General features: G+C 38.8%; 3 protein-coding genes across 7 annotated transcripts; 2 read left to right on the top strand and 1 right to left on the bottom strand.

The window, feature by feature from the left end:
• Positions 1–56: 56 nt before the first annotated feature.
• On the top strand, positions 57–11,962 carry LOC110726908 (golgin subfamily A member 4-like). Of its 5 annotated transcripts, none has more exons than XM_021906438.1 (10): positions 57–284; positions 496–598; positions 1,576–2,100; positions 2,304–8,060; positions 8,618–9,497; positions 9,601–10,277; positions 10,387–10,519; positions 10,624–10,705; positions 10,796–10,902; positions 11,411–11,962. In XM_021906438.1, the coding sequence occupies exons 2-9, from the start codon at positions 548–550 to the stop codon at positions 10,896–10,898; spliced, it is 8,208 nt and encodes a 2,735-aa protein (XP_021762130.1). In that variant the 5' UTR covers positions 57–284; positions 496–547; the 3' UTR covers positions 10,899–10,902; positions 11,411–11,962. The 5 variants fall into 5 exon arrangements, with proteins under 5 accessions (XP_021762130.1, XP_021762129.1, XP_021762127.1 ...); XM_021906437.1 differs by having other exon boundaries at positions 1,576–2,113; positions 2,293–8,060; positions 11,529–11,962; XM_021906435.1 differs by having other exon boundaries at positions 1,576–2,113; positions 2,293–8,060.
• A 95-nt stretch (positions 11,963–12,057) lies between these two features.
• LOC110726910 (probable sarcosine oxidase) lies at positions 12,058–14,283 on the bottom strand. Its single transcript, XM_021906440.1, has 2 exons — positions 14,109–14,283; positions 12,058–13,544 (listed from the first exon to the last, which is right to left on the bottom strand). The coding sequence occupies exon 2, from the start codon at positions 13,536–13,538 to the stop codon at positions 12,294–12,296; it is 1,245 nt and encodes a 414-aa protein (XP_021762132.1). The 5' UTR covers positions 13,539–13,544; positions 14,109–14,283; the 3' UTR covers positions 12,058–12,293.
• Positions 14,284–16,081: 1,798 nt separating this feature from the next.
• Positions 16,082–19,992, top strand: LOC110726907 (serine/arginine-rich splicing factor RSZ22A-like). Its single transcript, XM_021906434.1, is given in 7 exon segments — positions 16,082–16,318; positions 16,514–16,619; positions 16,742–16,830; positions 17,646–17,719; positions 17,722–17,870; positions 18,039–18,161; positions 18,523–19,992. Coding segments are annotated over 6 exon segments (561 nt in total). The 5' UTR covers positions 16,082–16,318; positions 16,514–16,530; the 3' UTR covers positions 18,560–19,992.
• The last annotated feature ends 1,658 nt before the right edge of the window (positions 19,993–21,650 follow it).

Here is a 21,650-nt window from a genome sequence, read left to right as displayed (position 1 = left end):
CCAAAACAAGCATGTAATATTGTAATCCAAACAAACCAAACGACTCAAATCCATCTCCTCGTTTTTCATGTTGATGACCAACTAACAACATTTGCACATCAAATTTTGGTTGCATCTTTCGTCTTCGTCTTCTTCTTCTTCTTCTTTGATGTATACCAGAATTTGTTCATTTGCGTCAGATCTAAGACACACACCTTAAGCAACCGACATCCAACACCAACCTTACAACTCATTCATCTTTATTCCTACACTAGATCTCCTCTTACTCCTTTAATTCAATCCAGGTTTTCTCTACTTTCTCTCTCTTCGATTTCTTTGCAATTTTAGGTTTTCCATCTTCAATTTTTCACTTTCGCCAATTCAACTACTTACTATGTACATTTTGTTTATAGTTCGATTAATTTGTTGAATTAGATTGCAAGGAATTATTCGACGATTGATTGCGTTTGAGTTTGACTATTCAATTGAAATTGATTTTGAATTTGTGATTGCTAGTGATTGGATGTTGCTGATTGAGCCCTGTTCTTAGACCTAAGCCCGGTTCGGAATGGACAAAAAGCCGAACCGGACCGATCTTCTTACTGCTGGCCGCAAAAAGGTTCCATTTCCTTTCCTTTCTCTCTTTTTACTTGTGTAATTTCATTTTATTTCAGCTTATTTAAGCAATTTGGCTAGGAATTATATATAATTTTCGAATCTCGATATTTGTTGTTCCTAATATTTGATAGTATATAGCCCTAGAATTAAATCAAACATACTGCTTAAACCAAATCAAAGAACTTGGAAGATGGGATGCGAAATCTGTGCGGGGAGAACCAACTACCTCAGCTCATGGAATTGTATGATGTAAGAAAACAGCATTTATCGATATCGAAAATGAGCTTTACCGGAATTAGCATTTGAAGCTTAACGACCATAACAAGCTTGTCTAAGAATGTGATTATACGCTAATTGATTATAGTTATGGGAGGGAGATCTTGTGCTATTTTTAAGAAAAAAATTGTTATCTTTGAAATTCATCCAACTATTTGAGATATTTATTCTTAGCCAATGGTTGAATTAATGTCCAATTCCAAGGATCATGAGTTAACCATCATATTGATTGTTATATCAGAAACCATACGGAACTTCTGACTTTTGTTTAGTTTTTAATATTATATTTTTAACGAATTTCAATAATATCAACAGAAATAGAATAATGTGGTTATCTTGGATATTTTATCCCTTAATTATTTTTAATATACATCAGCTAAGCTGTTTGATAACAAAGTTTGGCTCATAGCTGAGTGTATCGGTGTGAGAACACATAAATTGAGGACTTGAGCGTTTATTTCTTTAAGCATGGTTTCTTAAATTTGATTCACAACCCTTAAACGGACCTAAGTGTGTATTTTTTTAACTGACTAGTGGTATATTAGGTTTGCTTCCTCCGCACTTTTCTAGAAACCTAGCAGTTTTCTGATTTTTGTGGAAACTTATACTTCTGTTATCTTAACAAGTATACTTAAGCATGTGCTACTTAACTTTTGTCTTGGGGATATTAATTGGATTTTTATTTTGTATGTATTTTTCCAGCTACAACAATACCGTCAAAAAAAGGATAATAAAGGGAAGGATGGGAAAGGAAAAGATGGAAAAACCAGTAATAGGTCCACCAGTAAAGTTGCTAAATCCGAACAAAATGATGTTGATGCCAACTTGAACTCTGTTGCTAATACGACAGATGCAGAATCATCACAAGTTCCTGGAGCGGAAGTAGAATCATCAGCGCATTCTTTAGATTCTACCATTGATACTCGGAAGCCTTTGGAGAATTCACAGGGCACATCTGCTGATTCCCAGAATTATGAGGACTCACCAGGCTTTGTATCTGCAGAGACTGCATTGGATCACGAACTTGGCTTTAATACTCCAAATGAAGGAGAGGTTGAGATGACTTGTGAGGCTGAAGGGTCTGGGACATCAAGCTCTACTGAATCCAACGTTGTGCATGTTGATGTTTTGGCTCCCAGTTCTGATTCTGCCCCTAAAGCAGCATCTGATCCTGAAATGGTTGCTGTTGGTTCTGTTGAAGTGAAGGGCTTGCTTGAGGGAGATCAGGTATCAGTTGTAGGTTGTGCCTTCTCTCTTATTTTTCCTGTTGTTTTTTTTATTCCCATCTTCATAGTTTTATTATGATTATCGCCATCATCGTCATTATCATTATGCCCCTTTACATTTCTAATAATCTATTGACACATTAATATCTTGCAAATTTGATGTATAATTTTATTCTCGTTTGTTCCTGGGTAGGGGCAATGCAGGAAGCTGAGAATTTTGATCTGAAGCATTCTGATAGAAATGTTGAGCTGGAGGTGGGAAGAGATGAGATTCCACCAGCATCAAATGCCATCTCAGAAAAGTTGATTACTCCTAATCCTGAAGCGGAGCTTGGTATTTCTACTGCTGCAGTCAGTGGGTTCAGAGGAGATCATGAAACTATTGAAGTTTCTGTTCCTGCTGAGACAGTCAAACTCAATTCACTTGATATGCAATCTGCTAGTGATTCAAGACATTTTGAAAGCAAAGAAAATCAAAGTCATTTTGATCAGATAGCTGTTGAAGGGTGTGATGAGACCAACTCACTGGAAGGATATAGTGTGATGGATGGTAAAAGTCACAAAGATGTTGTTGAGAACAACCTTGGAGACTCTTCTGGGGACCGATCTTTTTGCTCAGGTGTACAAGGCAACTTCTTGGACCTGGTTCAACTTGCTGAGGTGCTGAAGGGGCTCTCTGAAGGTGACTTTAGGTACTTGATCAAGTCAAGAGAAATAGCACATCATGACAATCTAGCTGTGCCCAAAAATGAGATTGTTGTTCTTTCTGAGACAATCCAGGAGCAGCTTTACCTAGCAAACATTTCAAAAGACTTTTTATACTTGCAAATTCATGAGCAGAATGAACAACAAACTGATCGTGATCTTAATGAAGCACCTGCTGATACTGCATTGCTTAGAGATGTTCAAGAAAGCAATAAAAGCCTCAGTCTGGAGCTTGCTCAGTGTAAATCTGAATTGGAGGTTGTTATCAGCGAGAAATTGAACTTTCAGAACATGTATCATCATGCCAAAGAAGAGAGAGTGGAATTTTCTGCCAAAGTTGATGAGCTGGAGATAAAATTGGACGAGTCTGTCACGCAAATCTCCAGTCTTTCTGCAGACTTGGCCAATTCTAAGGTTTTATTTGAAGCTTCACAGGTAGAGAATGAAAAGCTATTGAAAAGTTTAGAATTAGTGTCTGAGCAACGAAATAAATTTGAGGAGGCGATGGAACAATATTCTCATGAAAATCAAAAGCTCTCACTGGATATTTCTAGTAGTAGTACTCAATTGGATGTACTAGAGCAGGAAATTACCAACTTGAAAATCACCCTTGCTTCTGTGACTGATGAGAGGAAGAAGTTTGAAGAAAAAAAGGAAGTTCTTTTTCATGAGAAGGAGATGCTTTCAGGAGATTTGGCAGATTGTAGGGGAGTCATTGCAACTTTGCAGCATGAAAATTCTGGTTTGAACACAAGCCTTGCCGTCTTAATTGAAGAGAACAAGGAGCTAAAAGACCATGATGATTTCCTTGTCCAGGAGTTTGGAAAACTCTCCACTGAACTTGTTGTTTACCAAGAAAAGGTGTCAATGCAACATCAGGAGCATGTGCAGCTTGAGGCTGAACTGAGAGAAGCAGTTTCACGTCTTGAACTAATGGCTGAAGAAAACATTGCTCTCCATAGCAGCTTGAACATTCATAAAGCTAGAATAGATGAGACTGATACCAGGGAAGTTCAGCTTTCTTCCGTGGGGATTGGTTCCAGGCCTCCTTTACAAACAGCCGATACTGATAGTTCTGCTGAAAATTTTGCAAAAGAAGACCCTGAAGCTGCATCACCGTCAGTTGCTCCTGCAGCTGGAGACGTGTCTGATGCATCTCTTTGTGAGATACAATCTGGGTTCCGCGAGGATGCTATAACCATAAAGGGATATCTGGAGGAGGCTGAAAAAATGATGCAAAAACTTGAAAAGGAAGTTGACAGCATGCATTCTCATTCAGTATCCCTTAGTCGGTCATCTGGTAAAAATGCAGCTCCTGGAGTTTCAAAATTGATTCAAGCTTTTGAGACCAAAGCTAGTGTTGATGACCAAGGGCCTGAGGAAAGCCCCTCAACTGAAAGTATAGGGCTTTTTGATCCCTATTTTGCTGCAAAGAAGCAAATAAGTTCCTTGGCAGGTATATTTCAGGCCCTTGCTCAGAATGTTGAACATGTGGATGCTCTGATCATGGAAGAAAGTAGTCGATGTAAAGCTGCTGTCGTAGCCCGTGGTGAGCTTGAGGATGAAGTTGAAGCTCTGAAGGCTATCAGTTTTAATCTTGAAGCAAGAAACATTGAGCTGGAAGTATTTTGCGAAGTTATGAATCAACATGCACATGATACTGAAGCAAAGAAAACTCAGCTTGAAGATTTATGTGAAGTTCTGGAAAGACAGTACGCAGATTCCCAGTCGCAGAATGTCAAACTTGATAAGAAGTTGACAGACACTCAATCTACAATTAATGTATTGCATGTTCAGCTGAAGGAACTACGAAAAAGGTCTGTTGAGGTGACTTCTATGGTTCTCAATGAAGTTGAAATGATAAAGAGGGAAATGAAAGAGAATATATTATCAGTTGAGAAGGAATGGAATTCTGCCTTTGCTGAGCTTGTCCCGATGGTTCAGAAGCTAGATACAGTTGTTAGATCTGCAGCTGCTTACCCTCTTCTGTATAAGGTGAGCAATGACATGAACATTTTTGACCGATTCTCTATCTCTCTAAGCGCTGCCTGTGACGTGATTCAGAACTGCAAGTCGAGGCTTGATGCTCATGATAAACTTTCTAGCTCATATACAGAATTAGAGGAAAAGTTGCGTGCTGTTAATGAAGAACGCAGTGTGGCTATTGGTCTGTTGCAGAAATTTTCTGCTGATGTGGCTAATTTGCTAAATGTCAGTGTTGAACAATTTGAAGATAGTAACATTTTTCACCAAGAGAACAACCAACAGGATCCGATGGATGTTAGTTATTATGAGGCCCTTGTAGCTAAATTGGGAAATTTGCTTGGTGACATACTTCAGCTTAAGGAGTCAAACAACAAATTGTCCTCTGACTTGTTGAAGAAAGTGCATGACATTGAGGAACTGAACAAAAGATGTTTGGACACAGATGCATTACCGAAGCTTATTTTGGATGTCAAAGAATTGCTGAAGGTTAATGATACAGAGGTGAACTTAGATGAATCACCTGTTTTAAGCCTGCAGTCTTTAGTCTTGTTGCTTATTCAGAAATTTAAGGAGCTAGAAAAGCAGGCCAGCTTATCAATTAATGAAGCCAACTTTAGGGCAGTGGAGGTTGATGAGCTGCAGAGCCATGTAGAGTCGTTGAACTCTTTGATTATTCAGCAGCAAAATGACGTCCTTGTTCTCAGGGCGAGCTTGGTTCAGGCAAAGGACGGCTTTGATGTTATGCAAGCTGACTTACTGCAGAAAGTGAAGGAGCTTGAGCAGTCAGAGCAGCGGGTTGCTTCTGTTAGAGAAAAGCTTAGTATTGCTGTCGCGAAGGGAAAAGGCTTGGTTGTGCAGCGTGACAGTCTTAAACAGTCTCTGGCAGAGATGTCAAGTGAACTTGATAAGTACTCGCAGGAGTTGCAGTTGAAAGATTCTAGGCTTCTTGAGGTCGAAGAGAAACTGAAGGACTATTCAGAGGCTGGTGAACGTATGGAAGCTCTGGAATCTGAGCTGACATATATTCGTAACTCGGCAACGGCGCTGAGAGAGTCTTTTCTTCTAAAAGATTCTACCCTTCAGAGGATCGAGGAGATTTTGGAAGATCTTGAGCTGCCTGACCATTTTCACTCTAAAGACATCTTAGAGAAGGTTGAGTGGCTGGCCAAGACAGTTGCTGGCAATTCATTGCCGCCAGCTGATTGGGACCAAAGGAGCTCTGTCGGAGGAGGGTCATACTCAGATACTGGCTTTGTTGTTGCAGATGGAGGCAAGGATGATGGGCAACCTACCTCAAATCTGGATGATGATTCAAGAAGGAAATATGAAGAGTTGCAGGCAAAATATTATGAATTGGCTGAACAAAATGACATGCTGGAGCAATCACTGATGGAAAGAAATATTTTGGTGCAGAGATGGGAGGAGGTTTTGGATAGAATAAATACACCTACTCAGATAAGATCTATGGAACCTGAAGAAAGGATTCACTGGTTGGGGACTGCTGTGTCAGAAGCCGACCACCACATGAGGTCTCTTCAGCAGAAAATTGAAAACCTTGAGAATTATTGTGAATCACTGTCGTCTGATCTAGAAGAATCACAGAGAAGAACATATGAACTCGAAACAATTCTTCATGAGAAGGAAAGTGCGTTGTCTGTAGCTGATGTCCACACAAAATCTCTTCAGCAGAAGATTGATGAGTTTGAAAGTTGCCGTATTTCACTGTCAACTGACCTAGAAGAATCTCAAAGAAGAATATCTGAGCTTGAATTCTCTCTGCAAGCAGTAATTCAAGACAAGGAGACTCTTTCAAGTAGATTGGCGACTTCGACTTCTGATCGTGAAATAGCTTTGCATACCATTGAGCAATATGAGCTTGAGCTGGACAGTTTAAGGAAAGAAGTCAGCGTTTTGCAGGGGAACTTGGCAAAGAACCTTGAAAATGTGGATCAAATGAACCAGATTGAGAGTACCTTAAAGAGATTACAGGGCTTGATTCTTGATGCGCTTCAGGATTCTGGAATTGAAGAAGAGTCTTCTGATGTCAGTAGTATTCAGGTCTTGGAAAGATTGATTGTAAAACTTTTGAATCATGACAGAGAAGTTGATGTAGAAGGTCATGATCATAAAGTTGGGGTACAGGAACACACTTCGGCGCATACTGCAAAAGCATTAATGGTGACAGATATGGAGAATGAGCATCTCTATGAAAAGGATGTCATTGATTTGGATGATTCCATGTCCAGGAGCAGAGTCCATGAGGGGCAGAAGGTTGCAGATCTGAATCGAGAGCTTGCTGAGGCTTTAGATGAAATTGTAAGGCTCAGGGAGGAGATTAATTTATACATGCAGAAGAATCAATCTGTGGTGAGTGAACTGGAAGAAGTAGATAAGAGACAGAAGGAACTTCTGGAGCTTGTTAATCAGGAAGAGCAGAAGTCAGCCTCTCTTCGTGAGAAGCTAAATCTTGCTGTTAGAAAAGGCAAGTCACTAGTCCAGCAAAGAGATGGTCTGAAACAGAACATTGAGGAGATGACTGCCGAAATAATTCGATTGAAATCGACAATAAATAGCCATGAATCTTCTCTTGCAGAGTCTAGTCAGAAGATAAGCGACTTTTGTCTCCAAATAGAAACTTACAAAGCATTTGAAGCTGAAAATTTATCTTTGAAAGATCGTCTCTTAGAAGTTGAGCAACATTTACAGCAAAATAGCAATACTTTAAGCTTGCTGCTTAGCAAACTAGGTGAGATCAGTGCTTTTGGAGGAACTATTGTTGATGATCCACTACAAAAGTTGGAAGAAATTGTAAAATCGTACTCTGATCTACAAAACTCCACTGCTTCTTTTGAGCTGGAGGCAAAGAAATCCAAAAGATCAGCTGAGCTTCTGTTGGCTGAGTTGAATGAAGTTCAGGAAAGGAATGATGGTCTGCAAGAAGAGTTGGAAAGAGCTCATGTTGAGATTATAAATCTCTCAAAGGAAAGGGATCTTGCGAATTCAGCCAAAATTGAAGCTCTTTCTCATGTAGATAAATTGTCTGATGAGAGAGAGAAGCAACTTGCTGAACTGGAGAGGTTAAAGTCCAGTGTCAATGGAGTGAAGAAAGTCTTCTTTGATATATCTACTCTCAGTGATGATGTGTTCGCAAAGGATTTAGAGCTTTTGCACAATGTGAGGGCTCAAATGGAGTCTAACATGGATGTTGGCACAAATCCAGTATCTGCTAAAGATCATGCTGGCCTGGTCTCTGTTAATTCCAGATTCAAGGTACTACATTTCAAGCATTTATTGTTGTCTAATGATGAAAATTCTAGGCATTTGTTTTTGTTTATTATTTCTTTCCTCGGATAATAATTTGGTTATCGTAGCTTTTATTTTTAGAGAAATCATAAGGTCTGCCTTCATATTCCCTTATCCTCTCTCTGCATTTCCTGCTTTATTGGTGATTGGAATGTTGACATAGGTTAATGCAGTGTTGTTGGAATCTGGATTCCTGCTATTTCATGACATATGACCTTATATTGTCAATAATTTTGAATTACAGTTTTTATATAGCTGCATTGCATGCTTCAACCGAGATTTAGGAAGCAAAAACTTGTTAGAAGAGAGTATAGGAACTAGGAAGATACCTTATGTTTTAGACTCTGTATCTTTACTTATTGCTGTGACTCTTTCTGGCAGTAGATGAGTTATTTAATTCACTTAAGTTTCCATTTGTTATTTGCTGGTAACGATGATCGTTTGAGCAAAGATTGATACTTGTGGTGTTGGTATTGGTGTTGTCCGTCTCTTTTAGTTTCTAAGTTGAGGCTTTCCTGTTACAGGATTTCTGGTCAAGAACTTCGTGGGGCAATAAGATCCCTGATTCTATGGATGAGAGTGCTGGCTTTAAAGTCTGTGAGGTTATTGAACAGCATCTTCAGCAGCTAACAGAAACTATTGGTGATTTTAAGGAGAGATTACAAAGTCATTCTATGTTGTTGAGAACAGAGGCTGAGTGGTTATCTGCTGTTGTTGGCACCATGCTAAGAGAAATTGCTTCTCAAAGAAACTCCTTGGAATCCATCAAGGGTGACAACATCCGTTTAGAATCAGTCGGGAAAGAAAAAGACATGGAGGGAGTTGTATTCCGTAGAATCTTATCTCTTCTATACGAAGCATGCATTAGCTCCATTATGGAGATTGAAAATAGAAAAGCCCAATTGATTGGAGAAAATTTTTCTGCTGAGGATCTGAGAATCAACTTGCCGGCTTTGCCTACAGCTGATGGCGTTAACTTCAGTGGGGTTGCTGTTTCGTCTTCTGAGGAATCTGTAAAATTTCTGGCTGATAAGCTTTTGGGGTCTGTGAAAGATTTTGTTGATTTTGGAATCAAGGGTATTGAAGGTCAAAGCAAAGAGATGAAAACTACAATATTTGATTTGCAAAAGGAGCTTCAAGAGAAGGATGTCCAAAGGGAACGGATATGCATGGAGCTTGTAAGCCAAATTAAGGAAGCCGAAGCTACTGCTGCACATTGTTCCCGGGATCTGCAATCAATGACGAATTATGCTCATGATTTGGAGAACAAGTTGGATGCTTTAGGTAAAGACAGGAGCTTGTTGGAACGAAGGGTGGCCGAACTACAGGAGGACTGTCTCAGTTCAACTGAGTTAGGGGAAAAGGTTAAGTCACTGACTGGTGTGGTGGCTGCCAAAGAACAAGGTTTAGCATTTTATCATTTCAATCTTGATATATTTTCTGTATTTAGTGACTCTGCCGAATCGACCATGAGTTTCCCTGTAAATGTGTTTTTTTTGTTTGGCAGAAATTGAGGTTCTGATGCAAGCACTAGAGGAGGAAGAGAATCAGATGGAAGCCCTGAGAAGTGAGATTGAAAAGCTGGAAAAAGCAGTAGAACAGAAGAATATAGATTTGGATAATGTAGAAGCTTCTCGTGCCAAGGCCCTTAAAAAGCTCTCTGTTACTGTGAGCAAGTTTGATGAGCTGCACCATATGTCTGAAGGTCTTCTCTCTGAAATTGAAAATCTTCAAACGCAGTTGCAGGACCGAGATGCAGAAATTTCCTTCTTAAGGCAAGAGGTCACTAGATGCACTAATGACGTCTTAGAAGTGACAAAGATGTCAAAAGAGCGATCTTCTAGTGAGCTTCAAGATTTTTTAACGTGGTTGAATACTAGCTTTTCTGGTGTTCTGAAGCGCAATGTCCATGCTGTTGATGGCAATGTTAGTCCTCATCCTGAGTACAAGGAACATGTTCAGAGGGACATAACATCCATTATATCCGAATTGGAAGACTTGAGGCTTGCAGCACAAAGTAAGGATACACTTCTACAAGCAGAACGAAATAAGATGGAAGAATTGTTACACACAAAAGCAGCACTTGAAGCTTCACTGCATGAGAAGGAGCTACATCTAAAATCACTCCAGGGTGTTGGGGTCTCTGGTTTAGGAACCTCTGAAATCGTTGAGGTTGAACCAGCGGTATGTGTTTTCTATTTTTATATATGTCAATATCTTGTAGTTTTGCAAAAGAGCAACTAGTATCCTGTGTCTCTCTGTTTAAGTTTTTTCTGTGATACATGTCTTGCAGGTAAACAAATGGATATCACCAGCTCCTTCTCAAGTTCGGAGTTTACGCAAAGTGAACAATGACCAAGTTTCTATAGCTATTGATACAGATGCTGAAAATTCTGGTAGAATTGAGGATGAAGATGATGATAAAGGTAGTATTTCTCCATTTTTTGTGCTTCTTATTTCTGAGTATTGGATTGCCTATTCCCCTTGCTGAGCACATTTGTTTTTCTTCTTCGCTGATTCTTTTCTTCAGTCCATGGCTTCAAATCACTTACAACGTCGAGATTCATCCCAAGGTTCACAAGGCCTGTCAGCGATATGATTGATGGCCTATGGTGCGTTGCTTGGTATTTTCTCCTGCAATGTTATTTCACCAATTTGTATTCTCTTAATGTTTGATTGTTTCCCTCTTTGCTTCTTGCCAGGGTATCTTGTGACCGAGCACTAATGCGCCAACCTGCGTTTCGCCTTGGCATCATGATTTATTGGGCTGTATTGCATGCATTACTAGCCTCACTCATAGTTTGAAAAGGTAGCTGCTTTATGGATGGTAATTACTCTTTTGTTACAAATACTTTTTAGATTTTATAAAAATTTGCTAGAGATAGTATGACACCATTGCCATCAATCATCATCTGGATTGTTTCACTGTGAGTTTGTCTTTTGTTAGCTTGCATTCCTTATTAAGGAGTATAATATTCTGTATCCAAGAGTATGCAACATTGGGAGTTTTGATTGGCAAGGGAGATATAGTGTTACGCCTGTTAGAGTGTTAGCTACAGGTTAATGTTTTATTTGGAGTAAATTGACTATCGTTGATGAACTCAAATCAATTTGTGATGCCATTCACTTTCCTAAGTGGCCTGGTTTCATTTGATTCTTTGAGCTTTGTCCATTCTTGCTAGATCTTTAATGTAAGGCGAACTAGTTAACCTTTTTTGCTTTTACATGAATAAAGCTCCATCTTGATGTATGTAATTTTTTTTTACTTTAGCGAGTCACTGAGTTGTGCTTATGCTTGTCTTGTTGATGAAATGCAGTATCAGAATTAATGTGAAGTGAACTAGTTGAGGGATGCTCTAGCTGTAATGATGATTCTTATTAGATTTCTCCCAGCATACTGAGGTTATACTGCTTCAATATTTAACTTAATGCTAGGTTGGGGAAACTGAGATTTGCTGCTGTTTTTAGTTCTGGTGAATCTCAGTCAGCTTCACATTCAATAAGGAGACGGAGGTTTACTGTAGAATGGATATGATGGTTAAGGATACAGCATTTTTGTTACATGGAGTACAGCTAAAAATTTGTGGGTTTTGCACACTTACAACTTAAAAGGGTTTCTGTAGGCTTGGAGCCGTGTACAATGTACAAATGTATTTAGTTAGCACATGCGGTTCATGTTTTTTTTGGGGAATTTTAATTGTTTGATACACCAATTACATTTGGAATAGAAAAATACTGACATTTATATTTGTCAGGGAGTTCTTTCTAGTCCTGAATACTAGTTTGTAGCGACAGTGTATGTCGGGAAGTCCTTCCGAGTCCTCAATACTGAATTTGTTTTGTATAGGAAATGGGAATGTTTTGGAGTACCCCCTTACGGCCAACTGTCCATAATTTTATGTCATCGCTTTGAAAAGTAGAACTAAAAAGGGCTTGAAATTTACGTTAACAGTTAAACCGATGATTTTTCAGACTCAAATTTTATCTATTTGTAGGATTCTTTCATATTTTTGAACGAAAAGATAGTTCATATGCCCACAAAGCCACAACAAATAGACAAGTACTTGAAGGCTCAGACAATACATTTAAGCAACCGTTTGCCTTGTCTTGACTTCAGATCTAAAGGAAATGAAATCAAACACACACACCTTAAGCCTAGTACTAGGGTCTAAAGGAAATGAAATCAAATACATCATCAACTCATAGCTTGGAAGTGCCCACTTGTACTGCAAACTCCTTGATGTTACCTTTAGGATTCTTGTCGAACCTGGCTAGCTTGAAGTGCTCCATCTCTACCCCTTTGGCTTCTCCTTGGAGCACCAAGTCTGCCACCACCCTCCCTATCACCGGACCCATCTTGAATCCATGTCCGGAAAACCCCCCTGCAATTACCACATTTTTCCCAAACTCGCCTCCTAAGAAGTCTATCACATAATCTTCGTCTGGGGTCATCGAGTACATGCAGGATTGTGATGAGACTGGACGATCATGCTCAACTCGACCCCCAAATCTCTCTTTGACCCACAACTTCAGAAGGTCCATTAATTCCGGATCTGGGATCCATGTTTGTTTATCTGGGTCGCAGAATTGTCCTCCGTGTACCCCGACCTTGATTAAACCAGGATACTCCAAAGAAGGGGTACCATAGATATAAGGGCTCCCATATCCAGCAAAGGAAGGAAATCTCCCATCTATTGAAAAGTCCCTTTCATACTCTTCCTTAATCCTCCAGTAGCATATAGTAGTTTCCAAAGGCTGAATGGGAACCTCACGCCCCGTAACTGCCTTCACTAACTTGTTCATCCATGCACCAGCAGCGACCACACATTTTCTGCCATAAAATTTCTCCCCTGTGGCTGTGGAAACCACTATGCAATCACGACTCGTGTCTCTGCTTATGTTAACGACCTTCATGTTGTCTTTGAGAATGGCGCCGTTAAGGAGGGCAAGGGTTTGAAACATACACACAGCTTTGGTAGGCTTGATCACACCCGCCCCTCTACTAACAACCCCAATCCAATCCTCAGGCACAGTCACCCCTCCAGAGAACTCCCGAGTGACTTGGTTGTGGTCAAGCACCCGGAAATCAACTGAGTTGGACTGACAACTACGAATGACAGCCTGAAGAGAGCGATCATTGGCTTTACCAATGTCAAGCTGGTTAGTAGGGTAAAGGACCCTATATCCAACCTGTGATTGAGCCTCCTCCCAGAGCTTGGAAGACTCGAGGACCATGGCAGAGTAATAAGGCTCAGGGTAGGTGACCCGAATGGTTCGGGACTCACCATGGGAGGAACCCCTGTTGTGCAGAAAGTCAAATTGGTCTAGCAGAAGTGTGGAGTAGCCCCTCATTGAAGTTTGGTATGCAGTGCAACTCCCCATAATCCCTCCTCCCACAACAATCACGTCTAGAACTTGCTCAATTCCTGTTGTTCTGCTATCCATTTCACTCTATACAAATAGGCAAATTGATCACCAGTTGATTGAAATGCAATTGACAAGACAAAGGATATATGATTCAAACAGAAGAACATAAAATTAATTTACATCCCAATTTTAAATAAAAATATCACCTTGATTAAGTAATGGTAGTTTTGTGATTAAAATAACAAAAATACTTGTAATCAACTCAAAATAGTAGTAAAATCAACTACTAAATAATAACCATGAATATTAGTCTATACAATAGAAAAACACCATAAATACATAATAAAAACCAACCGTTTATTTACACTTATATCACTTGATTTACGACTTTGGTTCATCTAGATGATGACAAAAATGAGGATTGCTCTTTTCATTAATATTTTTTCCGAAATCAGTAAACATGAATCAAATAAATCATTGATGGGGCGAAAATAACAGAAACAAATTCACAAAGAGGGAGTAGTAGTATAATATTCTGAGTAGCATCGAAAACTGAAAGCATAAAACAATACCAGAAAGAAGAAAACACAAATTTGAAGGTGAGAAAAGAAAAGGAGTGAGAAAGAAGAGTAGTTGGTTAAATCTTACCAGAGTAACAAGGGTGGATTGTAAGAAGAAAGAAGGAGCACCGTCCAGTTGGATTATATGAAGCTGAAATCTGGAGAATGAAGAATGAAAGAGAGGAGACAACTAAGTTTGATATTGACAATTGTATGAGTCAGTCAATGATATCATATCATTCACTATTATTGGATTCATACTAATTAGGAGTAATAAATACTGTACAATAATAGTCCCTCCTTTTTCACGAGCTAAACTTACTAAGTATTACATACATCCCACGTCACATCCAGCTATGATATTTATCATAGGTTCTATCCACCACCATCATAGTACATGTTTTGGATTTCGGTTTTTGCTTTCTTTCCTTTCATTTGGATTAGATATTTAGATTTTGAGAGTACTGCAACCTCCTTTTCACCACCCTAACTCCGTCACATGTTATCATGTGAGATTTTATATCTATATATCCTTATGTAAATAATTTAAATAATACATTATGGCAAATTGGCAATTCATTTAGATTTATAAATGGCTTAATAGCAACACAAAACATCATAAGATATTACTTTGTGAATCTAAATTTAGTAGAATTGAATGGTAAATATAATTGTGGATCGTGTTGGGACAGATCTTTATTCTTTTGGGATTAGTCAGGCTCATTTCATGGTGAAGCATACTCGCTACATGTTGTGTTGAAATATTCGAAAGGGTGACTTAAGGCTTAAAGCTCCACCATGTTTGTGCTCAAATGCTTAAGTCAGATGCAACTTATTTTAGCATGATTTGTCGTGGTTACGGAGTAACGTTTAGCTAGGGGCAACTAAAGGTGTCAAAACCACACTCGATCCAACCCGATTCGAAAAATATCCGATTCAGGTTTCGACTTGCGTGAACACAATAATTTAGCATGAGTCAATTTTAAAAATTAACCCGATCCAACCAAACCTCACCAAACCCGATCCGATCATCAGAATTGACACATAACACCTAGGGGCAAGGGGTAAAAAGGAGGAGGGCATAAACGGAAATAAAGAAGGGACTTGGACTGGAAATACAAGTAGATAGAATCCTCCAAAACTACTGGGATTTGTTAAACGTCGCCCGCAAATCTCCACATAAAGCCCACAAATATTTTTACTTTGACTCTTTTGCCCTTTTTCTAATTTTTACCGAAACCGTAATTCACTCTCACGAAGAATGTGGAGCTGGAGTGGATCGCCGAGGGACACCGAAGAGCCGTCATCGTCCCCGGAAAGCGAGATAATCCGGGGGAAAAATTACGAAAAGTAGGGGTGGCGTCTGGTCAGGACGCCGCCACCATGGCTGTGGCGTCCTGGCCAGACGCCGCCACCATGGCTGTGGCGTCCTGGCCAGACGCCACCCCTACTTTTTGTAATTTTTTTTTTTTTTTTTTTTTTTTTTTTGTAATTTTATTTAAACTTTTTGTATTTTTTTTTTAAATTTTATTTAAAGTTTTTGTTTTTTTTTAATTAAACATTAACACAAAAAATTAAACATTAACACAAAAAATTCTGATTTTAAAAAAAATATATACATTAGAAATAAAAACATTAACACATAAAACAAAAATATTAAACATTAACAAAAGAATTCTGATTTTCCAAAAAAAAAATATTAGACAAAAAAAAAAAAAAAAAAAAAGTGGTAGGGCGCCTGGCCAGGACGCCCAGCCCCTGGTGGTGGCGTCTGCTCCGGCCGCCGGGACCAGGGGGCTGGCGTCTGACCTGGACGCCCAGCCACGGCGGTGGCGCCTCTGGAAAATGCCACAACCGTGGCTAGGCGTCCAGGTCAGACGCCAGCCCCCTGGTTCCGGCGGCCGGAGCAGACGCCACCACCAGGGGCTGGGCGTCCTGGCCAGGCGCCCCACCTCTTCTGTTTTTTTTTTTAAATTTTTTTTTAAAAAAAAACCCTGCCACCGTGAGCCGTCCTTCCCTCCGCCGCTGTGGCCGCCAAGTCCTTGCCTTGCCGCCTCAACATTGCCGTATTTTCGGGTGATTAGAGTGTGGGTATGGGTTAGATTTTTTTATTTTAGGTTTAGGGCAATAAGGTAAATTCAATATAGATTTGTGGGCTTTATGTGGAAATTTACGAGCCATATTTAGCAATCCACAAACTGAACCCTAAAACTGTAGGTTTCATTCTCTTCTGGGTTTCAAATTTTCTTCGGAGAATACTGGACCTTTGTTTTCGCCTCAGAATTTCTCTTCACTCAGGTACCTCTCTCTCTCTTTCTCTCTCTCTCTATCCTCTCCTTCACTGTCGTTGATTTTATTTGTTGAATTTTATCTTTCCGCCAGATCCAATTCCAAGGTTTTCTCAAACCCTAATTCGTCGTTTTAATTAATTTTGCTGAATTCTTAATCTTTGCAATTCAATTGATCTGAATGTATCGTACATGTTTTTGTTAGGTGTTTAATTCTGCACAATGTCGCGTGTATATGTTGGAAACTTGGATCCACGGGTCACTGAGCGAGAACTCGAAGACGAGTTTCGCATTTTCGGAGTTATTCGAAGGTCAGCCTTCTTCAATTGGATCTTTAATTCCGATTTAGTTTTTTATTCGGATTTCTTTTATTGATTTTGAGTGACATCAGCTAGTTGTTTTCTAATTCCTTGAAAATTGGGTTGATTTGCAGTGTTTGGGTTGCTCGGAGACCTCCAGGCTATGCTTTCATTGATTTCGATGATACCAGGGATGCCAAAGATGCCATTCATTCTTTGGATGGTATTTTCTTTACTTTGTATTTTCTTTTGATGCTTATAAAGAGTATGGTTTTTTTGTTTAATGTATGGTGTTTCCGTGCACTCGAGTATGGTGTTGGACTGTTGGTGGTCTTTCATTATAGCCTTCTTTCGTGTTGCCGTCCTGTCCTTCTGTCCTTCATTGCTTCAATAGATGCGTGCGATTGTATTCCCAATTTTTTTGCAGCAATTATGAGATGGAATTTGCCAGAGAAATTTAAAAGATATTAACTTTTTACCCTCTCTTCACTCCTTAAAAAAAAAAAAGAGAAAGAATCAAGAGATTTAAGTATTATAAAGTATTGATCATTTGACTGTTAAGTGTTAAGGGTCAAATAAAGTTTAAACAAAAAAGTGAAATTTATTGGAAGATAGCCTTTTTCCATTGCTCATCTCTTGGAGGTTATTTTCTCAAGGTTTAGAATACATTTAGTTTTAAATGATTTATTTTGTCACAAGAATCACTGCTGCATCGAATATTGACTATTGATTAGTATTGTCATGTGTACAGCACCGTAACAAAGCTTGTGGTGTGTGTATGAATCTTTATGTAAATCTTTGCGGAGGCCTTTTAGCTTGTTGATGAAGTACATGTTAACCTTTTCTGAATGAAATTGCCCGGTGTCTTTGTAATGAGTATTAGAGTATTGGTTTATACTTTGCGGATAGTTTTCGTGCTATAGTTTGTTTTAAACGTTGTAGGTAACTTGATTTAGCTTAGTGATTTAGTTGCTATTACTATGTAAGCGTGTTCTCTTCTTTGCTTACCTTGCTCTTTTTCTTCCCTCTTTTTTCCAGGTAAGAATGGCTGGAGAGTTGAGCTTTCCCATAATTCTAGAGGTGGGGGTGGCGGCCGTGGTGGTGGGAGAGGTGGGGAAGAGGTGGATCTGATTTGAAGTGCTATGAGTGTGGTGAGCCTGGTCACTTTGCTCGTGAATGTCGTTTGCGTGTTGGTGGTGGAGCAGGGGGGAGGCGACGCAGCCGCAGTCCAAGATACAGGAGGAGCCCAAGTTATGGCAGGAGGTATGGTCATCACAAATTCAAAATTACCAGTATAAATCACTAGGCTGCCCTCCCATCTACTGCAATGATTTTTATTTAATTATGTTTTTATTTTTGGGATGGGGTCATCACTTTATTGATTGAGATAGTATTGCCGGTTACAAATTGTACTACTTTTTTTTTCCACAGGAGCTACAGCCCACGTGGTAGGTCTCCACCTCCACGCCGTCGCAGTCCCTCACCTCGTGGAAGAAGCTACAGCAGGTCACCACCTCCTTATCGTGCTCGTGAAGAATTGCCTTATGCAAACGGGTAAAAGTCCTATATGTTACTTGTTTTGAAGAGTTGGCTTCTTTCTGCTTTTGTATGCTGGCTAGCTGCTACATTTTTTTTCTTTAGAGTTCAGATCCTAACCTATCTCATTCTGTCATGCAATATTTTAAAAATTATTGGACATACCTGTGTTCTATAATTTTACCTTTATTCTCTGTTATTAAGGAATAGATTGTATTTACCATTTAGGTTTACCCTTGTTGTTTTGGCCTGTGACGTGTTGTGGTATGTCATAATGGTTTTGGTAGATCGTGTATAAGAGCAAAGTTAGGCACTTTTTACTAAATATAGAAGATTAAGGCTAAATTTATGTCTACTAACACCTTATTTCTTCATGCAGAAATGGTGTCAGGGAGCGACGTCGGAGCAGGAGCTGATTGGGGTAGTTTACTTTGAAAATACTGATATTATGTCTTTAGTATGCTTGGACATCATTCAACTCTGTTTAAAGCTGGGTGCTGCCTGCAACCACAAATCTTGGATTTGGTTAAGTTCTTATCTTACTGTGTTAATTAGTATTTTTTATGTTGCGTATAGAGGCAATCTGTTTCAAACTCAATGATTGGTGCTTGTTACTGTTAACAATTTGCTCTTCAGTACATTGCAAAATTGGCTAAGTTTTGTACTGTTTTCTTGTGTCGAGGTTGTCTTCATGGTTCTGCTACATTGGTAGTGTGCCTCTTCTGCTTCTGCGTCATTGGTTTTCTGCTTCTGCATCATTGGTTTTCTGCTTCTACACTTCCCTGTGGTTTTGTTGCTCGATGCCTTCCCCAGGATCTTCAATTTTGAATTATTGTGGATCCCGGCTGGCTTCATCACTTGGAAAAGCCTGCTTAATTGAATCTCGGCAGCCTGATGCATCTCCCTCCCTTGGTTTTGTTCCTTGCTGTCTTCCCTAGGATCTTCAATTTTGAATAGTTGTGGATCCCAGCTGCCTTCATCAAAAGCTTACTTGATTGAGTCTCACCAGCATGATGCATCTCCCTCATACGTTATTACGACTTCTTTTTTTGTTTTTGCCTGGATACTTGGATAGACAAGCTGCTTGTTACTCTTCTGGCAGGTACAAGCATTTAAGAACTTGAGGCTTTTCAGGACCTAATTTTTCGCTTGTCCTTATTAGTTGGGTTTCCATGAGTAGGTTATTAAAGTACAACGACCAACTTGTGGAGCAAGTGGCAACTTCGGGGTTCTGTTGCTTCGTAGGCTCATTGCTTCAGTTTTTTTCCTTTGTTTGGGTTGGGTCTAGAGGAGGGAGGGTTGATGCATGGGAGTTTCTGTTTCCACTCCACAAAAGTGTATAGACTCCCATATGCATGCACAATATGCATATTGTGCTATGAAAAGAAGTAACTGCAAGAATTAATGGGAGTTCAAAATAACTATTTTTTTTTTCCCCAATAGATTTGAGGCATGAATATCCTACAGATTTTAGTAATATACCTGGATCTTTCCTATCCTTTTAGTTTAAAGGCCATGATATTGGGCTGGCGGCTAGTTTAAGGGTATTTTTGGGTCAGATTTGATGGATTTCAACTGGAGCTGCTTAGTGGTTTTGTTGAGAAAGAGCTCTTATTGCATTTTGGTTTTGTTTCCTTGTCTCTAATTGTTGGAAAACACTCCAAAATGTAGCTGGTTAGTGGTTTTGTTGTGAAAGAGCTCTTATTGCATTTTGGTTTTGTTTCCTTGTCTCTAATTGTTGGAAAACACTCCAAAATGTAGCTTTAATACTACATTTCAGTTGTATATCTCGAATTTTATGTGGACATGCTTTTAATTGATATTCTGGGAGCGATATTTCACTATTTGATGATCACAGTGTTTGAAATGGTTAGCAATGTTGATGTTTTAACATTAGTTCCTCATGAGATGCTAAGGGTATGTGCAGTGTCCATAAGCTTTTATGTTTAGTGTAATGTTGTGTTGCTTGGGTATTTTGGATGTGGTTGGTTTCTTGGATGGTGTTCATTAATCATTCATTATACAATAATTGTTGTATATGTTTTACATAGCAATCGAAGACAATTGCTGCTGTTGTATTTTATTATTAGTTTTTAAATTTTTTAATTGCAATGGCGCTTTTGACCCAGAAGTTGCTTATGTGTGATCCAAACTGTGTGAAAAGGGATTTCTATTGTTCGTGTCAGTAGTGCAGATGGACATTTTTGTATTGTGAAGGGAAATGCCTTGTATCACGCGATGCTGAGACTGTTTAGGTTATCTTGTGCTCTCCATAACTTGAAATTTGATTATTTTTTTGGGAACTACTATAAGCAGCAATATCCTGCTGGCTGTAATGTCTGGCTGAAAGCTCTGCTTTTGGTGGTCCTAGTCCTATCTTGGCCGAATGCTCGATTACCATAATAGGTGTTTAATAATTCATACTCGTATGTTATAATACTTTGACAAGCTGGTTTGAGCATGACATCAAACGTCTTATTCTGGATTGAGGCAACTGGTGGCTTAGTTTGTTCAATACGTGTATTTATTGCCAATTACGATTTGTAATCTGGTTTCCGTTACATCTTTGGGTTATTATTATTATTATTATTATTATTATTATTATTATTATTATTATTATTATTATTATTATTATTATTATTATTCCACTATATATTCTATTTATCTAAATCTTACATTGAGTCCATCTTTTCATTTAAGATTAGGAATATACCCATCCTTCAAAAAAAAGAATTTGCTTTGTCATGAACTCATGATTGCCGTGTAGGTGTATTCAGGGTGGATATAATGAATCAACATTATATTAACTTTTGTGAGTTGTAACTTGTAAGGGTATCCTAAGAAGAAGCTCTGCTGGATGTGATTAGGAAATTCTTGAATTGAGTTTTTCACCATTTTTTTGACGGAAATACTTTTCAAATACTATTAAAGCTTCTATAATTGCTATTCACTCTCAGCCCGTCTTGTGTGTGGCTGATTACACCGTGTGACCACTAACGAAGTAATCCTTATAATACTGATCAAGTAAACCATGTAATATTGACTGAGTAACCCTTCTAATACTGACCAAGTAACCCCTATAATACTAGCCGAGTAACCCTATAACGTTCAACACTAACGAAGTAACCCCTTTGAAACTAACGAATTTGGCCACACCGCATATAAGAATTTGTGATTCTTTTTTTATTGGTGTGACCAGACACATATAAGAATTTATGATCCTCTTTTTATCACTAGACTATATTTTAATGACATGATAGAAATATTAGTTATAACTTTCAAGTATAAACCATTATTCTACAAAGATTAATTACATTTTGTGTATTTTTGGCACATCTTACAATAGTATTCGTGATATTAAACTTAAGATGAAGTATGACTTGTATGAGTACTACATTAAAACACTTTATAGAACTAAAATGGATTATTATTCGTGATAAACCCAATACAATGAGCTGTGTGGGTATTGTGAGCACGTGATTACATTGAATTCCAATAATGTCAAGT

This window comes from Chenopodium quinoa, unplaced genomic scaffold (assembly GCF_001683475.1).
Source record: "Chenopodium quinoa cultivar QQ74 unplaced genomic scaffold, ASM168347v1, whole genome shotgun sequence".
Classification (NCBI taxonomy): Eukaryota; Viridiplantae; Streptophyta; class Magnoliopsida; order Caryophyllales; family Amaranthaceae; genus Chenopodium; species Chenopodium quinoa.
The sequence above is the reverse complement of the archived record's forward strand: the minus strand, read 5'-3'. Positions and strand labels throughout refer to the sequence as shown.